The 21,519-nt window shown below is 38.7% G+C and overlaps 1 protein-coding gene across 2 annotated transcripts in view; it reads right to left on the bottom strand.

Moving 5' to 3' along the window:
* GART (phosphoribosylglycinamide formyltransferase, phosphoribosylglycinamide synthetase, phosphoribosylaminoimidazole synthetase) overlaps positions 1-21,519 on the bottom strand; it is a 39,835-nt gene that overhangs the window by 2,167 nt on the left and 16,149 nt on the right. For both annotated transcript variants that reach the window (XM_075100905.1, XM_075100897.1), the window contains 15 exons: positions 19,705-19,830; positions 18,742-18,829; positions 18,258-18,343; positions 17,595-17,763; positions 16,801-17,032; positions 13,935-14,032; positions 12,634-12,743; positions 11,844-12,042; positions 8,356-8,604; positions 7,842-7,994; positions 6,451-6,654; positions 5,978-6,109; positions 5,229-5,359; positions 3,514-3,655; positions 449-564 (listed from right to left, as the gene is read on the bottom strand). In XM_075100905.1, coding sequence (XP_074957006.1) covers positions 449-564; positions 3,514-3,655; positions 5,229-5,359; positions 5,978-6,109; positions 6,451-6,654; positions 7,842-7,994; positions 8,356-8,604; positions 11,844-12,042; positions 12,634-12,743; positions 13,935-14,032; positions 16,801-17,032; positions 17,595-17,763; positions 18,258-18,343; positions 18,742-18,829; positions 19,705-19,830 — 2,235 coding nt within the window. The remainder of the gene's footprint in view (positions 1-448; positions 565-3,513; positions 3,656-5,228; positions 5,360-5,977; positions 6,110-6,450; positions 6,655-7,841; positions 7,995-8,355; positions 8,605-11,843; positions 12,043-12,633; positions 12,744-13,934; positions 14,033-16,800; positions 17,033-17,594; positions 17,764-18,257; positions 18,344-18,741; positions 18,830-19,704; positions 19,831-21,519) is intronic.

Below are 21,519 nucleotides of genomic sequence, written 5' to 3'. Positions count from 1 at the left end.
TTACATAAATTGCTAAGTTTCTCCTCCTTTCCCACAAACATCAGATTACTTCTTAACAAATCTAAGCTTCTTGTGCCATTTCCAGTGTTGCTTTTTTTTTTTTTTAATTTGAAAGCAAGAAAGAAGGGCTGTCGTATGATAAAATCTAAGAAGTTGGTGCTGTGTAGTAATACAGACTTCGGCCTTATATGAACTAGTACCCCTGCCGCAACTGGTGGAAGGCAGCAGTTAACTTAGGTAAAGCTTAAACTCCTGTACAGACTATTCATTTCCAGTTCCTTCTCCAGGGACAGCAAACTCAAGCACTATTGTCTAATAATGTTATGAATGAACAAAAGAGAAAAGGTAGCAAACGTGATGGTATTAGGGTGTTCCAAGCAAGCCCTGAGGTGAAAATCTTAAGAGTAATGAATTATGGAGTTAAAGGGGAGGAGAAGGAAGTACTTACAGCTACAAAGTGTACAGTACAGCCTGTGACTCGGACTCCAGCTTCTAACACCAATTTGTGGGCATTTGCTCCCTTAAAAGAAGGCAGTAGAGATGGGTGGATGTTCAGTATTTTTCCTGGAAAATGATAAGTGAGGTCATTGTCTTTTAGCAGTCAGCCTTACCAGAATGTTCGAAGTACCATAATCAACAGAGGAACAAAATACATTTGTGAAAAAGGTTTTTCACGACTTTTGCATACACTTGTTTTTTTGATGATACTGACAGATAACCAGCCCAAAGCATTTCAAAATGTCTCACTATTTCAGGAAAAAATCAAAGACAGCAAGTAGTTACAACTGATTGCATGGCTAAAGCTAATTTCTCCGTGACTAGTAAGGATTAGTTTTTTGATGTAGCTGTCCTTTCCTCCTTTCCCCCACCATCTTGGTCTTTTTTTCCTTGATCACAAGCCCAATCCTCTTTCTTACAAGACTCGGCACCCAAAAGAAACTTGGTGCAGTTTTAAATGATGTAACAGACCCCCTGTGACAAGGCAAAAATTCTTTAGCCTGGACTTTTCCTCCACACCTGTTTTGGCTTAATAAAAGACAACAGCTGCTCATATAGGAGCCCTTCTCTCTGCCCTTCTGAAAGCACCTGTCTACCACTACTGCTTTCCGCACGGAAAGTTGGCTGGGGATCCTGAAATTGCTAATGTAACCTCTAATGCTCAACCAGGTGTGACCATGGTTATAACCCTGGGAAGCCTGTACCTTATGTTTCCTTTAAAAGAGAAAGCAAACGCCTGAGTTCCTTCCTAGCTGTGAAGTACAGGAGAGTGGCTGCCTGTAACCTCAGGGTCTCGCTGCTACAAGCAACGCGATGGTTAAACCACAAGAAAATCTTTCTTCTGGCAGACTTCCCCTGTCTGCTCCTAATGTGTCTGTGACAACTCCTCCTGCCCATTCTGGACCAGAATGAAGTCAAAAGGTGCTTGACTGCCCTAGATCTTCTCTTAGATTCAGTACAAATCCTTACAGGATAAAAAAAAGTGGCCATCGATACTATTTATATCACAGCATGCTACGCCCACGCTGTCTCTGCATGCCTCCTGTTAAGGAAGACTGTATGTCATCAGGATTCATTGAACACTACCTAAATGCCAAGCAGTAAGACTGAGCTGACATATGCTGGCGGAGGCAGCAGTGTACCAAAATAGAGGCTTATGATTTTGTAATGTGAAGTGAAGGCCATTTCTGGCAGCACGATACGAAACCTGCAGTCTCACTGCAGTAACTCATCCAGATATTGGCCTGTGCAACTTAGAGGCAAATGTATCGCCTGATCTTTAATGGTATGTCAAATGTGTTTTGTATCTCAAAAATACCCCCTTTTAAGCATCAGCATCCCCCTGCTTGCTGCTCGAGCAAAGGACTGGGGACAGTAAGCTGAAAACAACACTCTGCACTGCTGTCTGAGTTTCCCCAGTTTCTCCTTACAGCACTGTCAGAAACTGCTCTAAAGGAAAGTGGTTTTCTGTTTGCTTGGGTTTGCGTTTTGTTTGTTTCTTTGTTTTTAATCTGTCCTTTATGTTAACATTCAAAATTAACATTTCAGGGCCATTAAACAAGTGAGTTTCACAATTAACTTCACACTGTATGTCCTTGTGGCTACAGGTGAAAGGAAAGTTAACAGCTTTTAAGAGAGCAGCAAAAAGAATTGATTGCTCCTGGACAATTTAGGCTAGTCAGCGCATAACCGGGTCAGAGTTTTACTGCAGGCTCCTGTTAGCTGGCACAAATCCCTGACCTGAACTGAACGAGCTCACATCTAAGGCCTAACTGACGGATATTCTTGGTCAAAGCTCAGGTAGATAGGTATCTGCTTTCAAGCTCAGTTCAGCACTGGACATTTAAAAACACAAATTAACCAGTGCAGCCATCCTACCACTGAAGAGTCTCTTTCTTTTGCTCTCAGGCCAGCCATATGTGTAACAGAAGTCCTGCACTGGGCAGGGCGATCAGCAGCGCTGGGAGTGGTGTCCCTCAGTTGGAGGAAACTAAGCTCATCCTGTATTTGCACAAGTTCTCTGCACTGGAGAAAGTTCTTTTCCATCCTCTACACAGATACTCCACTCAAAACACATCTCTCATAGTGAGGGATTCCTCTCTCCTAATTATAGCTGTCTACAGTACAGATGTTTACATCTTCATCTTCTGGACTCCATAACGAATGGAGATAAATAAAAACAATTCACCTGACTTACTTCAGTTGACAGCTTTAGCATAAAATGAATTGCCTCCTAGGAAGGCCTGTTTTGCTCCACTGATTTTAAAGAGAGGTTTGAAAAGTTGTTCAGGTGTAAAAGGTCTGTGTCATAGACACACCCAGGGTAACACAAAAGTCACCATGTGAACAATAAAGGCCACCCGGAGAGCTGCAATGTATAGGCTGACCAGGCTGTAACCGGTGTGAGTGAGAACTAGTTTAAGTAACCGTGACTGAACCCAAAGCAGAGCAAACAGTGAGAAGAGCAGCTGCCTCTGTGTGATTCAGGACTCCCTAAAAGAAACAGAAAGAGGTAAGAAGAGGAATGTAACAGCTGGGGGAGGGGGAACAACCACTGAAGTAGGCAGAGGTGTTAACAGCCTCTAACAAAGACCTGGAAAATTGTAAAAAATGACCAGAACTGTAAACACTTTGGACAAACAAGAACTGAATCTGGACGTCTGACCAGAAGACTGGCAAGATCTTGTTAATAGGAACTGCATATTGCTGTCTGGTTTTGCAGTTTTATGTGCAGCCAAAGAGGGTCATCTGTTAGGGGAAGGAATTCTCAGTGGCTGGATGCTCATCTCTCCCCAGCCAACACTCACTGCTTTGGTAACAACTTGCCCTGCACCTCAGGTTTGCAGGGGTCAAAGTTTTCACAGCCTTATTTTAAAATATTTTCTAATAAATCAAAGTCCACAAGATCTGGGTTTGCCCTTGGCTTCCTTAAATTTCTGTGGAAATGACAGAGAAGGTGAAAAATACTGCCTTTCTCTTTCTCATACACTGCATACGCTACTGTGCTGTGCTTACCGTCCCATTTTTTGACAAAAGGGCCCGACAGTATTCGCATAAATCCAGCCAGACAGATCAGTTCAACTGATAATTCTTCAAGGACTTTGTCAACTGCACTGTCAAATTCAGTACGACTTTCAAACAATTTATGGTCAATAACCTGTGGTAATCCAAAAATGAAGAAATAGAGACATGGTGTTAATTTAATCTAAATGCCTTAAGAGCACAATGAAATGGTACCCTGGAATAATAAACAAAAGCCAAGTAAATCTCCACGTATACCAACGTCTTCAAGTTGGATGCACATACACAGCAAAAGCAGTTCATAAACACATGCAGCTAACAGACAAACATGCAGCCTTTATTCCTATTCACACAGAGCAATCATCAGAATAAATAAAGATTTCATTTTATTAGGCCCACAGCTGTAGGTTCCAGCATTTGGACATAATTTAAGAACATAAAAATGTAGGTCATTAAGATAACCTAAAGTCTTAGAATGATTTCACTCAATTTAAGGCCTCTGATAGTTTTAAGAGTTGAGCCTTGCTGAAAATTATATTGCAAAACCTTGAAGGAAAGGCTAATCACAAGCAGTTAGAATTGCAAAAGTTGATAGAACAGCCCCTACTGCAAAATATAACCGAGTTAAGTATTTTCCATCCAGGATACATCCCCTAATTTAAAAGGGGAAGAAGGCAGCACTACATAATTTAAAACATACACAGCCTTTTAAATAAAAATACCTGTTAATCCCTACCAGATTTACCATGGTGGCATGTTTAAATATCACAAAGTAGTTTTGAAAAACCAGAACTGGTTAGCTGAAAAGGTGGCAGAGGGTGCTAGAAACAGAGTCCAGCTCTACACTGGGCTGAACTCTGCTATGAACTACCAGGTAATAACTGGCAAGGCGCGTACTCCTCAGTGCCCCTGCTCCACCGCTCGCTCTGCATCTGAACCACTAAGAATATCATCTCTCCAAGGCTGTATTTTTTTCCTCATTATATGTTTGTTCTTCACCCACATACCATGGACATATTTTACTTGTGATCTTTGTATACTACCAAGTAAGAGAGAGCAGCACTAACAATCAGACCCTGCTACTATCCACGTTAATAACAAAGCTTGCACCAGGCCCAAATCTTCCATAGGTTGGTAGTTATCAGTAGAAAGTGACTGTATTTCACATCTGTAATGCAAATGGCTGCACAAAAGCCAAAGCAAGGCAGCACTGGATCCAGTGATGCTAAGGGAAGTGCTGTTTGCTTTGAATGAGTCCTGGAGAGCCCAAAGCATGGCCCAGGGAGTCAGTGGAAGATCCCAATGAGTTTTACCTCCCTCTCTATTTCATTGAAATGAACTACCATGTCTGTTTAGCACATGATTTTAAAATTAAATTAAATAGCTTGTTACTTTAGTGCAAATGCACTGTGGTTAAACAAATGGCAGTTTCAACTGTAACTGTGAAAGGTTCACACTGGTTTAATACAGTGACTAGTCCCCAAACCATCAGGATTGCCAGCAATCTCTGTGAAGGAGAAAAGGAAGTATTTTGCTTCCCATGTTAGGTAGTTAGCCCGAGGGCACAAGTTCATGACAGACCAAAAAATAAAAGCTAAAGGCTTCCTGTCAAACCATCTCTTACCCTAGTAAACCTCATTATCTCACAGTACCTTCCTGCTGTAGACAGAGCTACAATAGCTAGTTTTAAAAAGAGGAGAAATACTTACCCGTGTAGGGATACCAGCTCTTTCAGCTTTCCTTAACCCCTCCACACCAGCTTTGTTAGAAACGACAAGGACTATCTGTGCGAAACTGGTGGGCTTCTTTGTGCTGTTTATGAGAGCTTCCAGGTTTGTGCCTGTAAGTGCAAAAGTAACTAATGAATATTGTTCCTGGAGAATAAATATAGTTAAGAGCTAGAAGACGTTTTAGATAAACAGCGATATGGGTGAGACCCAATCCAAAATAACATTGATGTTAACAGTAATTCTTTTTTCAGTGATTTTACTGGGAGCTGAATTCGACAGCTGGAAGCTACAGGGCTTTTACTATCAATTAAACTTGTAAACTGTAATTTTTAGAATTGGAATGATGGTCTAATTCTTAGCAAGTGAGAATACTGGAAACCCTGGGAGAGCCTATACAGCAAGAAGAAATTCTGATCTATTTGTCAAATAATGCTGCTGTCCCTATACGGCGGTACAGTTCCTTGATCCTAGAGATGTGCAGGAATTTGTAGATAAAATGAACATAGGTGCAATTCATAGTCTGTTTGCAGCAGAGGTTAAAGACTATTCTGTCTGTGATTGAAATTAATCCAAGGGCAAAATCTATCCTGCCTGTTACTGAAAGCCTGTTAGAAGCCTATCAGAGGTTCCATGGAGAACTGCAAGGGCTTCAAGAGATTTTGACTCTGACCTGAAGTTCCTTTTTCAATAGTCTGTTTTACACTGTAGGAAGCAATATAAACTCTCACCTGTTCCAGAGATAAGGACAGCAACCTTCACTTTGTTTGTCTGGATTTTGCCTTGGATATGGCTGTGCAGAGACAGTGACCTATTTGCTTGCAAGGCTCGAAGCATATTGTGGACTTTAACAGGGGCAGAGCCTGAACACATACACGAAAAAAAAAAAACGACAAAGCCAAAAACAACAACATGTAAATTAAAGAAAGAAACAGAGAGGAGAAAAGTACACCTGAAAAGAGATTAGTGGCAGTGCTTTACTTCTCTTTATTTATTTATAGTTCTGGTGACATTTGACATTGCTGAGCACATGTTCTATGAACTAAGAATGAAGTAGTGAGGACTGTCATTTTAATACCCTATGCAAAAAAGCCATGGAGGTGCCAATTAAAAGATTTTCAGCTAACCTCAATGGAGACTCACCAGCTAAGGAATTTAGGTCTGCATTTTTTTAAAATAAAAATAAAACCAAAAATCTAATAACCTTTTTGTAGGCAGACAACTTTCCCGATCATCCAGGCTGCCTCGTGTCTCTGTATATCCTTGAGGACCTGCTGAGCCAGCTCTTTCTGAACTACCAAGACAGCACCGATCCCACAATTAAATGTCCGAGTCATTTCCTCCTCAGAGAGGTTCCCTTCTTTATGGAGCCAGCAAAAGATTTCAGGAATCTTCCAGGTAAGAGCATCTGAAGAGAGTGGAAAATACAAATGAAGAGCGGAAATCACTACCAATGGGCAAATAATAAAATTATTAGAGCATGAAGAGGCAAGATCTGGATAGAAAGCACAGACAAAGCCCCACAGCAGCACTCGCTTGAGTGAAATCAGCTTCCACACACGGAAACAGGATGTTTTTAACTTCCTTACTGAAAAAGACTTGGGAGTAGGAAGAAGTGTCACTCTGGGAGAAAATTAATCATACTGCTCTACTGCAGTCCGTTAATCAGTAATTCAAAACGGCCTCTGAGACAGCCTTTGGAACAACCTCTTCTTGAATGTGACAACTCTGCTTCTAGGGAAACTATTGTACCAGAACGACAGCCTTAAAAACTGTCAGAAAAATCTTACACTGCCCCCAGTTCCAACAAGGTAAGGATGATTTACAGCAGCATGAGAAATGTTTCTGGACAAGCCACTGTAAAGGAAATCCAAAGACAGTACGTTTCTTTCCTGTCATGTTATATTTAAAATTGTATTAACCCCATTTATATATACTAGTGTCCACTGTGGACCACTGTTTAAGTGACAAGTGGAAGAATTATTTACATGCAGTTCTGGATTGCAAAATTCAGTATTAGTTCCCTTATTTTATTCTACAACCCAATGAACACTGCATAACCCATAGTAAGTCACCTACCTTTCCATACTACACTTTCTCCACACGTGAAATACTACTTCTAGCATCGCTGATGAGGTTGTGTTGAGGATTAATTAAGGTATATCGAATAGCATGAGATGTACTTGAGCTAGTAACCATATTTGAATGCTAATCAAAGACTTCATGAGTGTCATTTAATTAGCAATAATTTTGTAGGTTATTGCAAATGGTGACAGCTCACTTCGGGTTGCTTTTAAAGTAGTTTTATCTTTGCAAGTATGGATAGAGTTTCCTAAAAAAACCAATCCAAAACACCATCAGGGGAAGTGAACTCAATAAGCAGCAGTCTTAAGGCTACAAAGTGTTTTGACTGGCTCTGTTTCAGCTACAAGGAGAAATTCAGCAACAATGAAGAAAAAGGTGAACTTATTTCTGAACAGGCAAGCCTAGCTCTTACAGTGCAAGCCAGTTTCAGCTGACATGGCCCTATGTAGACAGCTTCCCCCAATCCATATTAACATGCGGATATTTCTACAGCTTTTCATTTTATCTCACCTAAAAAGACACCAAAGGACTCTGGGAGAACTCTGGGGATGTTTTCCAGCAAGCCCCCTCCAGTGATGTGGGCATACGCTTTCACATGGCCAGAGCGAAGCACAGGCAACAGAGTTTTGCTGTAGATCTTAGTTGGGGTTAACAAGAGATCTCCTGTAGATGAAAGAGGATGAAAGAAAACCATTTACAGCACAGAAGGAAATGTTAATCGATATGAAATTCAGGAAATCTCAAAATATTAATTTGCTGGATACTAATGGGCATTGCACTACAGAGAAAAAACACAATGTTCTACCATTTTTAGCATACAATTAGTTATTTATCCCCCCTCAATTTCTTTCCTGCACATGTGATTCAGAGGAAGAAAGAAGACAAGAACATGTTCGAGAATGGGATAATTTTTTTAGTGCCTTAGAAAAGTAACAAAAGCAAAGGCACAGACAAAACAATTATGTGACATTTGCCTGTTCAGAAGTTCAAGTTATCTTGCAAGAAACTGCATTATAAGTGGTACCTAATGTCTGATCACCGGAGACACCAACTGGAGAAAAGAAATCGAATGATGACTTTTCCACAATCTTCCTTACAAGGCTGTACCCATTGCTGTGAACCCCAGAAGAGGCCACTCCAATAACCACGTCTCCATCAGCAATTCTCTCCAGCTGGGGCAGCATCTGCCCGCGCTCCACTGCACCGACAGCAAAGCCAGCCAGGTCATACTCTCCGGGTGGATACATGCCTGGCATTTCAGCAGTTTCTCCTCCTGTGGAAACCAAAAAAAGAGAAAAGAGGTGTCGGAAAACCATTGGGACCAGTGGGCATGCAATTTTTCAAAGTTTTAAACTCATAAGGCATTAACAGACTAGGTTTTTTTAATTAGATGAATGAACATTAAAAAGAATTAAAACTGCATTTGTCACAGGGCCTTCAATTGAACAAGCAATACAAAATTGTGAAAGAACATTTCCCCCCTCACTCTGACAACCAGTATCAAATTGCTGTGCATTCACATTTTAAAATCAAAGCATATATGTAGTGCTTCATATTTCCAAATTTCTGCCAAGTTTAGTATTCTCCAACAAAAACCTACAAGATACAAGAAATTCACACAAAGACATCAAAGGAACAACATAGCTATTAGTCTCATTTGCCTTCATAAAGACTGTGTACATAGCGCTATCCTACCTGCCACTCCTGCCCACAACCTGGCCATCATTATCATGCCAACTCTGAACATCTAAGGTTTATAGACTCTTTTGGGAGAACACCTCTAAAAGAGGGCCTTTTCTTACCCATCCATGCAGATGAACTGTTGTCTAGCCTATTATCTTATACCCTGATTATTACAACATCCTCTTGTTTTCCCTGAAAACCGTGTTTTCTCTGGCTGACCTCATTCAGAGTACACACTGTAATTTTCCCAGCTGGCGCAGAAGTGCACAGCACTGCCCAGACAGCATTCTCTCTCTGTATACATACCACACTGGCTCCCCTACTGCCCTTCAGGTATAAGCTGGTGGTCTTCACTGTTGAAGACGTGTTCTGCCTGCCACGGCCTCATTCAGTCTAGAGAGGGGAACTTCCTGTGTTTGGTACATGAAATGAGCATTTACTGCTCACTCCAAAGTTTTCCAAACAGGCATCTTCACACTATCCCCTCATACCGGGGAGAAACTCTCCCCAGCTATCCTCACAGGCATCTCATTATTCTCCTTCAAACCCCTCTGCTGGTCACAACAGCTAGGAGGAAACAACTGGACAATGATTAAGTTACCATTACATTATGACCACTACCTAACACGCTGACCGGTACATCTTGCTTTTATTTTGCACCCACCAGGTTTCATTCAATACAAAAATTCTTCTATTTCCACAAAGTGTCCCTGAAGGGGCTCCAAATTTACCCGAGTGATGGTAGAAGCTGCTCTTGTGCTCAGTGCTTGACACTGCTCAATACTCGATTCTCTGGAAGCTTTTCCAGGTTTCTAAATTATATTGCTATAATCAACCTTAACATCAAAGTTCATTTGCTCTGATACATTGAGTCTGTATTTAATAATGTTTGTGCAAAACCAAGCATGTACATAAGCCCTTCAGTACCTTGCTATCAAGTGGTGTGATGAGCTTTAAGGTGCTCGAGCTGAATATTCAGCTGTTGCAGAAATGCAAGGTAGGAATTTAAGAATATGCTTCAAACGAGACTTTTATGAGATGATACTATACAAAGACAGACATACATGCTACGTGAATGCACAGTGAAATGAATGTGTGAAGTTGGAGCCCAAACTGAAATTTATTTTGGTGATGCAGGCTACAGAAAAGCATTTCCTCCTTAGGTTCAGGGTTACTGCGTCATGTCTGTCCCTTCTTTTCTGAGAGTGCCAGAAATTTGGGGAAGAAATCATGGTTGTTTTATTTATGAGTTTGGACTCATATTTACTAACCCATTTACAATTTTGAGAAATTATTCTGTGGTAATGAATTTACAACATCCAAAGCCCTTTGCAGTCTTAAAGTCTTCCAAATGGAAATAAAGTATTGAAATTTCAGTAAGTAATTTCATAGCAAGATTTCACATAACATGTTCTTATGCTGAAGTATGAATGGTTTGATTATATTTGATAAACTGAGAGAACACCTTAAGACAAGTATAAAGCTAACTATACAGTTAGAACTTTAAATAAAGCTATCTTTTCTGCATGAACTATAAAGCTTAGTTCATGCAGAAAAAAAATAAACTAGAACATAAATAGCCTCTTGTAAACTACCTCAAAAGGACACGCTCCCACTTAGTAAAGACTTTTGTCACTAACTTTTTTAAAGAATTGGAAAAAAGGAAAAAGCTATGGTATTACCAATTATAAAGTGGTACCTAAAGCAAGACATGTGAGTTGATACTTTTAGTCTTAAAGGGTTTTTTTGAAAAATCATGGTAATTCTCCATGTCTGTTCTTATTTTAAAAATGAAGGAAAAACAAAAACTATGTGAGAAAACGGAACTTTCTGGATTTCATTGCGCTAAAATTTACCAATGTGTTGTACTCCTTTTAGAAACTATAAGCTTCTACAAAAGAATGTATTTTTCTCTGACCTAGAAATATTTTTATTGAGTTGAACAGCTTTAAAGCTGTATTTTTTAAGATTCAAGAAGTGAAACATTGTATCATTTTCATGGATAACCAGTTTTCTGTATACCAGAGTACAAACATAGTTTGCTAGTAAAATGTATTATGTATTTTGATTATAGGGCTGACAAGGAAAATGTTTAAATTTATGTCTTAACATCTTGGAACATGCCAGTCTTGGTGAAATAAATCTTCAGCACGTCTTCAGTAGAAGAATAGTTTTTCTATTAGTTTTGCAGCTAATGAAACCTGGTTTCTTTTATGTTTCTGTCTTGTGGTTAACTTCTGTGTCTTAAGCAGAGAGCTCCAGCTGAAGCTTTTGTTGCATTCACAAAGACATTTTCTGGCTTTCTAGTTTTATGAAGCCTGTGGGAACGCAATAGCTATCAGATCTCTACCTTTCCTGTCAAATTTGGTTAAAATCAGCCAAGAGGCTCAAAGGATAATATGTATGCACACAGGGACATTGCATGCCCAGTAACACATCAAAATCTTGTTTCTAGAGGAAAACTTGAGGATAAAGGATGAAAATAAACAAACCTATTTCACATGTTTTAAAATGTACTTGAAAAATACAAAGAATTCAAATACACGAATTGTTAGTTTTCTAGGTAGCTCTTATAGTTACAAAGTTAAATGAAAAGCTATGAATAAGAAAATTTATATGCAAGTTCCTGAGCTTATGGCAACATTTGTAGAGTACTGTCTCCTGCCAGTGGGTAGAGATTACGTTCCCTGAAAGCAAAGACGTGACGCTTTGGGGTTTTTTTTCACTCCTCTAAGATTCTTCGACAGAGTAGGAAACCAAACACATTAAAACCCATTATAAAGAGATTGCATAAGATTTTTCATATCCTTCAGAGAAGAGTGTTCATACCCAAAAGAGCACATCCTGCCTTTTTGCAAGCTTCAGCTATTCCTGCAATGACACCTTGAGCCACTTCAACGTCAAGTTTGCCACAGGCAAAATAGTCAAGGAAGAAGAGGGGCTCCGCTCCTTGAGCCAAGATGTCATTGACACACATGGCAACCAGGTCCTGACCTATGGTGTCATGTCTCTTACACACTTGTGCAATCTGCAAAACACAGCAAGAGAACCTGTCAGTTAGCTTTGAGAAACTGAAACACAAGCAGAGAGTCTGCAATGGAAGAAGGGGGTCAAAACCACGCTGTTCCTCGTAGATGCTTTTTGAGGAGCAGCCTCAGTTATTATCATGTCTGTGAGCCTCTCCTAACATTTTATTTTGGTCACTGTTACTTTCTTAATTGGCAAGGACAAAAGGCACTTTATAGAAGGAGATTGAATTGGAAAGGGTTTCACTGCAGCTTGTGTAAACACAATAGGAACCGTATAATTAAATGGTTTTCCTCATGAGTAATCTTTCTGAGGGTGGAGATTCTACCTTAATGAAATGAAGTCCCTGATTACGTACTTAATATTAAAAATGAGTTATTTTAAGCATCATTTCAAGTATGGCTGTTTACATGCCAGAAGTCAAACATATTTAATTCTTTGCCTGAAGAAGAGCACTTCCATTTTTCATTCCCTTTTTAGAAATAGGTATTTTTAAGAGACAACTGGTATTTTCTGTTAAAACATTAACAACGTGATTAAGCACTTTCTCTTCTGTGCTATTGTCCTTCCTTTACACGGATTTTCACATTACCTTGAGTTTTGTGCCAACACCATCAGTCCCAGATACCAAGATAGGATCTTCATAACCAGCTGCTTTCAAATCAAAAAGGCCTGCAAAGCCTCCAAGTTCCGCATTACAGCCTGCCAGGCAGAAAACAGGGGAAAATAGTAAACTTTTACTTTCATGGGTTTCTCCAGGGTCTCCGACACAAATTCTCTCTGGTATCTGTCAATGTGACTTTGCCTTGTCACCAGGAAAGTTTTCTCTGACATTTAGAGCCTCTTCACAGAGGCACAGGAGCTCCTAATCCTCTTAAGTTTGCTTTGTCTTGTTTCTTCATTATTACCTGAAGCTAAAAATCCAAAACTTTGTGATTGAGCATTCAATAAATACTTTGACTGATATATTTCCCCCTTCCACTTAAGTTTTTTTTCTGAAAAACAGAAAAGGAATTGTGATAACAGACTGAAGCCCATGGCTTTCTGGGAAAAGATGATAGCTAGGCATTTTCCAACTGTAATTCCTTCTCTCTTTGTTAATACTACTACTTAGAGTATCTTAAGACTCCTTGTTCCTAAGACTGGTTATGATAGGTAAGTATGGTAACCTTAAACCTCAAATTGGTTAAATCCTAAGAGTGAAACTTGAGTAGAAAACACCATGAATGCTAAGAAGTGACTAGTTGTACGTGTGTGTGTGTGTGTGTGTGTGTGTATATAGTTTTTCGATGTATATCTGACATTGTCTAAAGGCTCTCCATTAATCTGAAGTTCAAGGTTTACTATATACATGACTGCTATTTTAAATCTATCAGATTAATTACAAGGACATGCTAGAGCAAGATGTGCCTGAGATCATAACAAAAGGACAAATTGATTCTGTTTTAACCAAGCGAAAGATGTGTCTTCCATATCTATCTCAAGTAATAGATAGTGTCTCTGAGGAATTCTACGTCTTGTACACCTTTCTAAACATTTACCTACAAAGATAGTATAGTTCACTGTGCAAGAAATAATAATCCAGGTAATCAAAAATAGCACTAAGTGGTAGGATTTTTGCTTGCATTTAACCTTTTAGAGTGCTGAACTGTATCCTCTAGTGCCCTTAACACATATGACATTCAGGAGACACAGTTTAGAGTAATTTTGAGAAGAAAGTCTGTAAATATAACAAAGTACATTTTTAAGAAATCACAGGCGTTTGCTTACCACAGATATTTCCTGTGTAATCTAGAAACACGCAGAACACAAATACGAGCTTTTGTATCAAGATCAAGACAAGCCTCATTGCCATGAACTGACTGAAATACAAATAGAAGGTACAAGTCTTACCTGACCTTGATGTGGCTGCAGCTAAGGGTTTAATCTTCTGAACCAAAGTATTCCCTGCTGCGATGTCCACCCCGCTGTTTTTGTAAGTCAGGCCTCCTCTGAAAGATTGTTAAAAAATGTTACAGCAATTGATTACTAAATGCACAAGCATGTATTTTAGAAGAATATTTACTTCTTTATATCATTTCATCACTAAGGGTTAACCATTCAGAATCCTATTCTGCTGCCAAATACAACTATTTTCCCACCTGTACTGTAACTTTACTTATATAAAATGATAGTTCTAAGTATTGCAGTATTCATTTCAGGCAGCCTCAATGGCTCAAAGGTCAATCTTTTTGCTATTTGGAACCTGACCTCAAACATACAGCTGAAGTTAGGAAGTGTTACACCAAATAAACAAAACTTCATGGATTTGCACCACAGGGAGTTTGCCATAAGCGCTATTCAAATAGTTCCAGATATCTTGAATATCGCATCAGAGCACCAGCATCGTATGCTATCCAGTCAAATACCAAGATAAAAACCAACCAAAAAAGAAAATCCAACAAGGAAAAATAAGTGGAATAATGAACCTGATTTTGCAAGGTTTGAACACCTGCTCTGGACACTGAGGCATCAGTAGTATAGTTCAAAAACAAAACATACACGAATGTACACTGCTAAATCAGTCCACCTCAGCACCGTGCAGGATCAAGCTCAACTTAGCTTTTCAAAACAGAGGTATCACATAAATCAGTAGTCCTCTGTGATACTTGGAGAGCTTTACAACTGTAGCTTAAAGGTTGCTTCTCCTTATCACCTGGAACGATAACACCACAGAACCAACCATGCTTCTTTTTTACTTAAATTGACTGTCTATTAAAGTATATATTTTTAAGTTATTTTAAAATAACTACATTCCTAAGGTCCATTTTAGCAATCTAGAAAGAAATGTCCATAAAAGCTCCAGGTTTTTCTTTTATATACAGCCATACAATACAGAAAATACCCTTACTACAAACCGGTGTGTGCGATTTGTCTGTCCGTATGACTGACTGGAAACATTAATTATCACATTTCTAGAGGGACCTTTTCATTTTGGAGATAGTGAGTTTAATGACTTAATTACTAGTTGTACCAAACTCTCTCCAGTTAAGCAATTGTAATTTCTACACTGTCAGTGGTATGAACTAGGCTACCTGGTGCATCCCTATTTAAGGTTTATACGTATTTTAGCTCTCTTATTGATGTGATTAAATTTAAATTCTAAGGGTGAAACACACTATTGATTAACAATGACATGTACAACAAAACAACTGGCCAAAGAGCTGCAGTACCAGGAAAATACAAAGATATCTGCACTCACTTTGTATCACTGCTCAAAAATTTGCAAGAGGAAAATAATTATAAGAAGCAGCTGTTCAGCCTGTGAATAAGAGTCAAAGAAATATTACCCTGCAATAACACGAGACCAGTCACGCCCTTTCAGTCTGAACATGATGAATATTCAACATATTTTCACCTCACTTTTAAAAGTATGGTATTTACTTTGACTCTTTAAAATAAAGAGTATTGTTCTAAAATATTTTTTATTAAATAAATATTCTGGATATTTTCATAAAGCAAAATGCATAGGACTTAATCCTCAAAGCTGCCAAGAGGAGGTGCGTCTGCAACTTTACTGAGCCAACCATCACCCCTCCTTAACCGTGTGCAACACAGAGTCCAAAGTGAAACATGCCTGACACTGTTCTTCCAATTTTAGGATGTCTGAGCAAAAGTTAGTGCAGACTCAAGGCACTGATTGTAAACAGTTCCCAGGAGTCTCCTTCACAAGCCAGGGATCCTCCCAGCATACAGGCACTCCAGTCAAGAAACTTGCTGGCCATGGGCCATGAACTCAGTGACTTAAGAGAACTGGTTCTTCAAAGTACCACCTTCTCTCGCCTCACACAATGACTTGATTTTTTTTCAACTACCATACAAATATCCACTACACATTTTCACCTAAATTTCTCAAAAGATGCACTGTAGTTGAAAAAGAAAGAAGACTAGACACAAATGCCCTTGTTCATTTAGTAAGTTTATTGATCATAATTTTACAATATACTAATCGGTATACACTATCAGCAAAAATGAAACTCTTATTAAAATGCTTCATAGACCACAAAATAACCTATGTCAGAAGTTATGTTTTGAGCTAGTTGGAGACTAGGCAGGCAGATATGCTTCATATTAGGAAAAATGACTCTAAAAACCTGCAAGAATCTCTCAATAACATTAGAAACAGCAGGACACACTCCTTTAAAAAAACCCCGCAACCACACCATCTCAAGATTGTTAAACTGAATACCGTGAAAATAAAAAGAGTAATAATTTCAAAAAAGGAAGGATAAAGTCTACCCACATCATTAGCCAGCTATTCCATTAAAATGCATATTCCAACTAGGTAGGTGTTTCAAGACCATTTTAACCATTTCTAAAGACTCTAAAATGAACCAGTAAAATAGCTCAAACTTTGTTCATACATAGACTTAATTATATTAATATTAGATTTATGGACAACACAAATATAGAGCAAAAGCTATGACTTAAGAGCCTAAGAACAAGAAGGTCACCTTCCCTAAAACGGACATAACAAAGGCAGCAACACCACAAGTTGCTCCTGTGTGCTGGTCACTGTAGTTTAACTCAGACTTGGGAGAATAAGGACACGGATGAGAAAGCCATAAAAAAACCTGTTCCTTCCTTGGCTGGTCTTGCTTAGATTGCTCACAGGGATGCTAGTTAAAACTTGTCTATAGAGTTATGCATAATAAATGTAAACTAGTGATGTCTTTATGTCCCTTTTACACCAGTTATTTCAAGTATTTCAAATATCTACCTGGATTGTCTCAGGAAAGCTATAGCCCGATAACCAATGTCCTTTCTATAAATGGCACCCTTGAAGTGTATGGCTGCTACTCCCTTGTTGGCTTCTTGCAGTGCTGTCATTAGATCCTCTTTAATAGCAGTTACTGTAAGGACTCTTCCACCACTAGTCACCACTTTGCCATCCTTTAGGGATGTGCCTGCATGGAACACCTCCAATCCTAGTTGCTTAGCCTTAGAAAGTCCTGTAATGGTTGTTCAATAAAATAAATGCAGAAAAATCAGTTGATTAGAACATTTTCTATTAAATTACACATCAATAGATACTCAGCACTTACTGTGACAATTGAATTCAGTGTGATCATGCTTGGAGACAGGAATAAATTTGTACAAACTACATTTTGAGGAGGGACAAGTCTGCTACTTTTATGCCCAGAGACACAGAAAGAGGTATTTTGCTGAAACATCTGCATACAAAATTTAATTCAAGCTGGATTTTGTACTTCACTGACACAAAGACCACAAAACATATCAGCATCAACGTTATGTAAGAACCAATGAGCAGCCCAGAACTACTTTACTGTAGCACATATTAAAGAAATGCTCAATATAGTACGGAGATTTGCAAATGCTACGGGTGCATTACCAATAAACTTTGATGTGTGAAAATTCAGTTGTCTCTTGCTGACCTATAACCACAAGTTCTAAAGTTTCTATGAGTCTGAGTTACACTGATGCACCTTCATCTGGCAGAAGAGAGAATGGAGAGAGGAATCAGACTTCCGCGGTTTCTCCTGCTGTACTTACCTGTTATTTCCAAACCCTTGGGATATGATCCTGGATACCCTTCGCTAGCCATGACCACCGTCACTGCTGCACTGTCTTCATACCAAATTGGCATGGAACTAGACAACTTTTTATTGATAACTGCTTGCATAACTTCATACAAATCACTTTTCAACAGTGGAAGAATTACCTACAAAAAAAACAGATCAGGAAATTACAGAAAACAATACTTACTCTTCCTTGAAGATAATTTCTATGGGTAAAAGAACTGCTACATATGGAGGGAAAAAGGTAGAGGCCAAAGAACCCTGTTTGTTCTGAAGAACAGAAATTAAGGGTTTTGTTCCACTTGTCAACAGGGAGTCAGGAAAAGAACTGTTCACTTCTTTAATTAAGTAGGAAAAAAAAAAAGTCCAACTCCACTCCAGAAAAGATAGGAAAGTGCTGAGTTTCACTCAAGCTTACCCTTGTAAAGCCCATATTTGAGTATAACCTGCTGAAATCTTCCCTGGAATGGAACAGTTTCTTAACAGACCTTCTGTCTTGAATAAACAAACCAAATATTTTAAATCTCAGGGCAATCAGCTAATTTTAAATCCGATATTTAGTTAAGAATAACGGTAGATGGCAACAGACTTTCTCCTCCCATAATGGCAAACTGTATCTACCTACTAAACAACTCACCTGACATTCTGGGTCACCAAACCTGCAGTTAAATTCTAGAACTTTAGGTCCATCTTTGGTAAGCATTAATCCAGCATAAAGAACACCTGGAATAAAAAATTATATAAAAATCCATCTAAGCAACTGCATAGATTGTTTGCTTTGAATCTTCATAATAGTGTTAAAAATTATGCCACCTGTGTTAATTTAAAGGTAGAAATGTTAAAAATATATCAGGGAGAAATAGTTGTGGATGCAATTTTGCATATTATTTTCAAATGTTGTCCTTTCTGTTCTTCCTTACTTGGCAGTTATCCACCCTTAATGAAACAATATCTATTGATTTCAGTGGACTCTAAATTAAGCCACTGGTACTAAACCCAGTTTCCAAATAGATCAAAAAGTTATCTTCCTTAGCTTACAGTGTGAGCTAGGCCTATAAAGAGGATAAACTAAACAAATGTCTTTCTCCTTATGCTTGAAAAGCCCAAACTTCTGTACATACCAAAATAGGGGACACCTTCCTTCCTCATGCCGTCAACAGTTTTCTGAAGAACAGTATCTCTTATTTTTTGCAGTAAATCTTTAGAAATCTAATAAAACAGGATTAGAAAACAGTGTTTGTCAAAAGGGAGTGCATGATTTTTCCTACCGCGGCTAGTGATGGCTAGCATTTTCAAGAGCCAAGCAGAACACTTGGACGGTCTCTTGCTCACTCCAAAACGTTTCGTACAACAGAAAGCTAATTATTTTAATCTCTTCTCACATGAAAACAACCATCTGCATTTCTTCAGACACTTTTCCATGCTTAGATCTACATGTGCAAGCAATCCCACTGGCCTCACTGGAACAAACCCTTTGCATAGACATACTGGCATTTAGACAAGTCCTCAATGACCAAACATGGTTGGTAAATATAGTGATCAATGATAAAATTTTATTCAATAAACAAGATTAATAGCTTTCCTTATGAACAAAACCTATAGTTTTTTTTGAACTTAAAGAAAAAACTCTGGCCATGACATCGATGAATAGAAAGCAAAATAAGTCCTTTTGCAAATAGTTCCTTACCAAACAGAAACCAAACTACCTTGAAGTACAGCAAGTGAACTAAGATCATCATGATTGTAGTTTGGCACAAGATAAAAATGTGGGTTTAAGCACTTAGATCAAACAATCAGTATTTCATAACGCTGCAAAGCCAAATCAGAATACAAGGTTGCAGAAATAACACTTCCACGTTTATAATTAAAAGTAATTCAGTAGAAGTAGCCTCCTCTTTAGAGAAACAAATTTAAGTTATGGACTTTACTTGACTAAGTCTATTTTAGGCAACTCTTTACACCCGCAAGAGCCCACTCTCTTCACTCTCTTGTTCACCATGGTAGAACTAAAAATTCACACATGCTTTCAGTACTAGAGCTGTAGTACAGCTTTAGTGAAACATCTCCTTGTGAATTAATTTTACCTGTGGTGCTGGGGAATAAGCTCCCATCCCTCCAGTGTTAGGGCCTTCATCTCCATCCATTAGTCGCTTGTGGTCCTGGGCTGGAGGCATGGGAGCAATTGTGACGCCGTCAGTGAAACATAAGCACTAGAAAACAAGGAGAATAATTAAAACCTCAGTGTATGATAAAATTAAAGCGCAAAAAGTGCAAATAGATTTGATTTTCAGTGTTGCAAATGGATATTTAAAAGTATAAATTCTGTCTCCCTGATAAAACAAACTACAGTATTCTAAACATTTCCCTTTTCCCTCAGGAAGCAGCACCTCAATTTATGTGACTTTCCTACAGAACTTAGCTCTCATATAACCTACAAAAAGTTATAACATAACATCAGTAGTTGTACTGAAAAGAAATACTCAGAAGGTTAAAAAAAATTTTAAATACTCCACGATGGAAGCTACTTCTTCCCTCCCCCTTCCTCCTCTGTGCCCCCGAGGAAGGCATTACATTCCTTTCAAGACTTCCTTTTCCTTGTTGATAAAACTATTTACTTTTGAATTGTTTATAAATTACTTGTATAGCAGATGCTTTTATCCTCATTATCTTAATAGTAACAATCCTGTTAGCATCTTCGTAACTGGGTGATGATGTTCACTGTCTGGACTGCTGCTAGCAGTACTCATAAAAACATTTTATAATGCTAATTAAAAAACAAGCAAGGATTCCTTGTCAAAACCTGGAAATGCCCAAATATTAATATATTAAAAACTACAGTCATTTGCAGAAGATGAATTATTTTGACAGGCAAGGCAAGCAATATTTTTTCTTCATTATTGTCAGGAATCATAGAAAAAAACCCTTTCAACTGTGTGTTTATATTATTGTGTTACATTACAGTAAGTCTGCTAGTATTCTAAGGACTAATTAAGATATTTACATATTTTTCATCTGAGAATGAAGATCTGGATAACCCCTTAGTTTCTAAAAATGTCAAGCCAACCAGGAAAGAATACGGATGACCAATATCTGCACATCTTATTTCTTCATATTCGGCAGGAAACCAGACTATGCAAAGATTGGCAACAGTTGGAGATGATCACTTACTTTATAAATACCACCACCTCCAAGATGAATGTTCACAACATCCAGCAAAAGTCAATTCCAGCTCCAGGAATTGGGAACCTGAGCTGGTACTTGGCCGTTACACTTCGTGTGATGCAAGTGTCAAGTTCCCCTGCCACCTCAAAACCTAGTCTCCAATCCTCCTTTTCTCCTTCACGCTCTGCTAATTAAATCAGATACAGTTTTTAAACAAAGGAGCTGACTCAGCTTAAAACGGAGGAAATGTTCTCTCTACAGCAGAGTAAATCGGCACTGTCAAATCATTCAACGGTCTTTGGTTCCAGATCCTTCGTCCCCGGGTGCACTTCCACATTGCAATTTCTCTAGCAATGAAACTGGTTAAAGAGGATCCTGCCTGCACCTGTCTTGATCCAGTTGTTCCCTTGCTCCAAAGAAGTTTACTGCTCCCTCATGATGCAGTTTAACATATTCCCTTCATCAGCCGAGAAAACCTCCATCCTCCCTTACTCCCAACCACTCCTTGCCTTGCTCTGCATTTCACCATCCTGTTACTTGTACTGATTCAAAAGGCACTGGGCTCTAAACCAGAATACAGAAAACATGCAAGGTGGTGGTGTTGAATTCTCTGAAAAAAGGTCTTTAGGTTGTAGCTTCTTGAACAGTTAACTAGCATAACTGAAACAACAGCAAACAGGAGTGAAGAGGTAACAATAAGGAAGGGAAGGGACATCTTATACTGTCTTTGCTGTCAG

This window comes from Phalacrocorax aristotelis, chromosome 1 (genome assembly GCF_949628215.1).
Source record: "Phalacrocorax aristotelis chromosome 1, bGulAri2.1, whole genome shotgun sequence".
Classification (NCBI taxonomy): domain Eukaryota; kingdom Metazoa; phylum Chordata; class Aves; order Suliformes; family Phalacrocoracidae; genus Phalacrocorax; species Phalacrocorax aristotelis.
The sequence above is the reverse complement of the archived record's forward strand: the minus strand, read 5'-3'. Positions and strand labels throughout refer to the sequence as shown.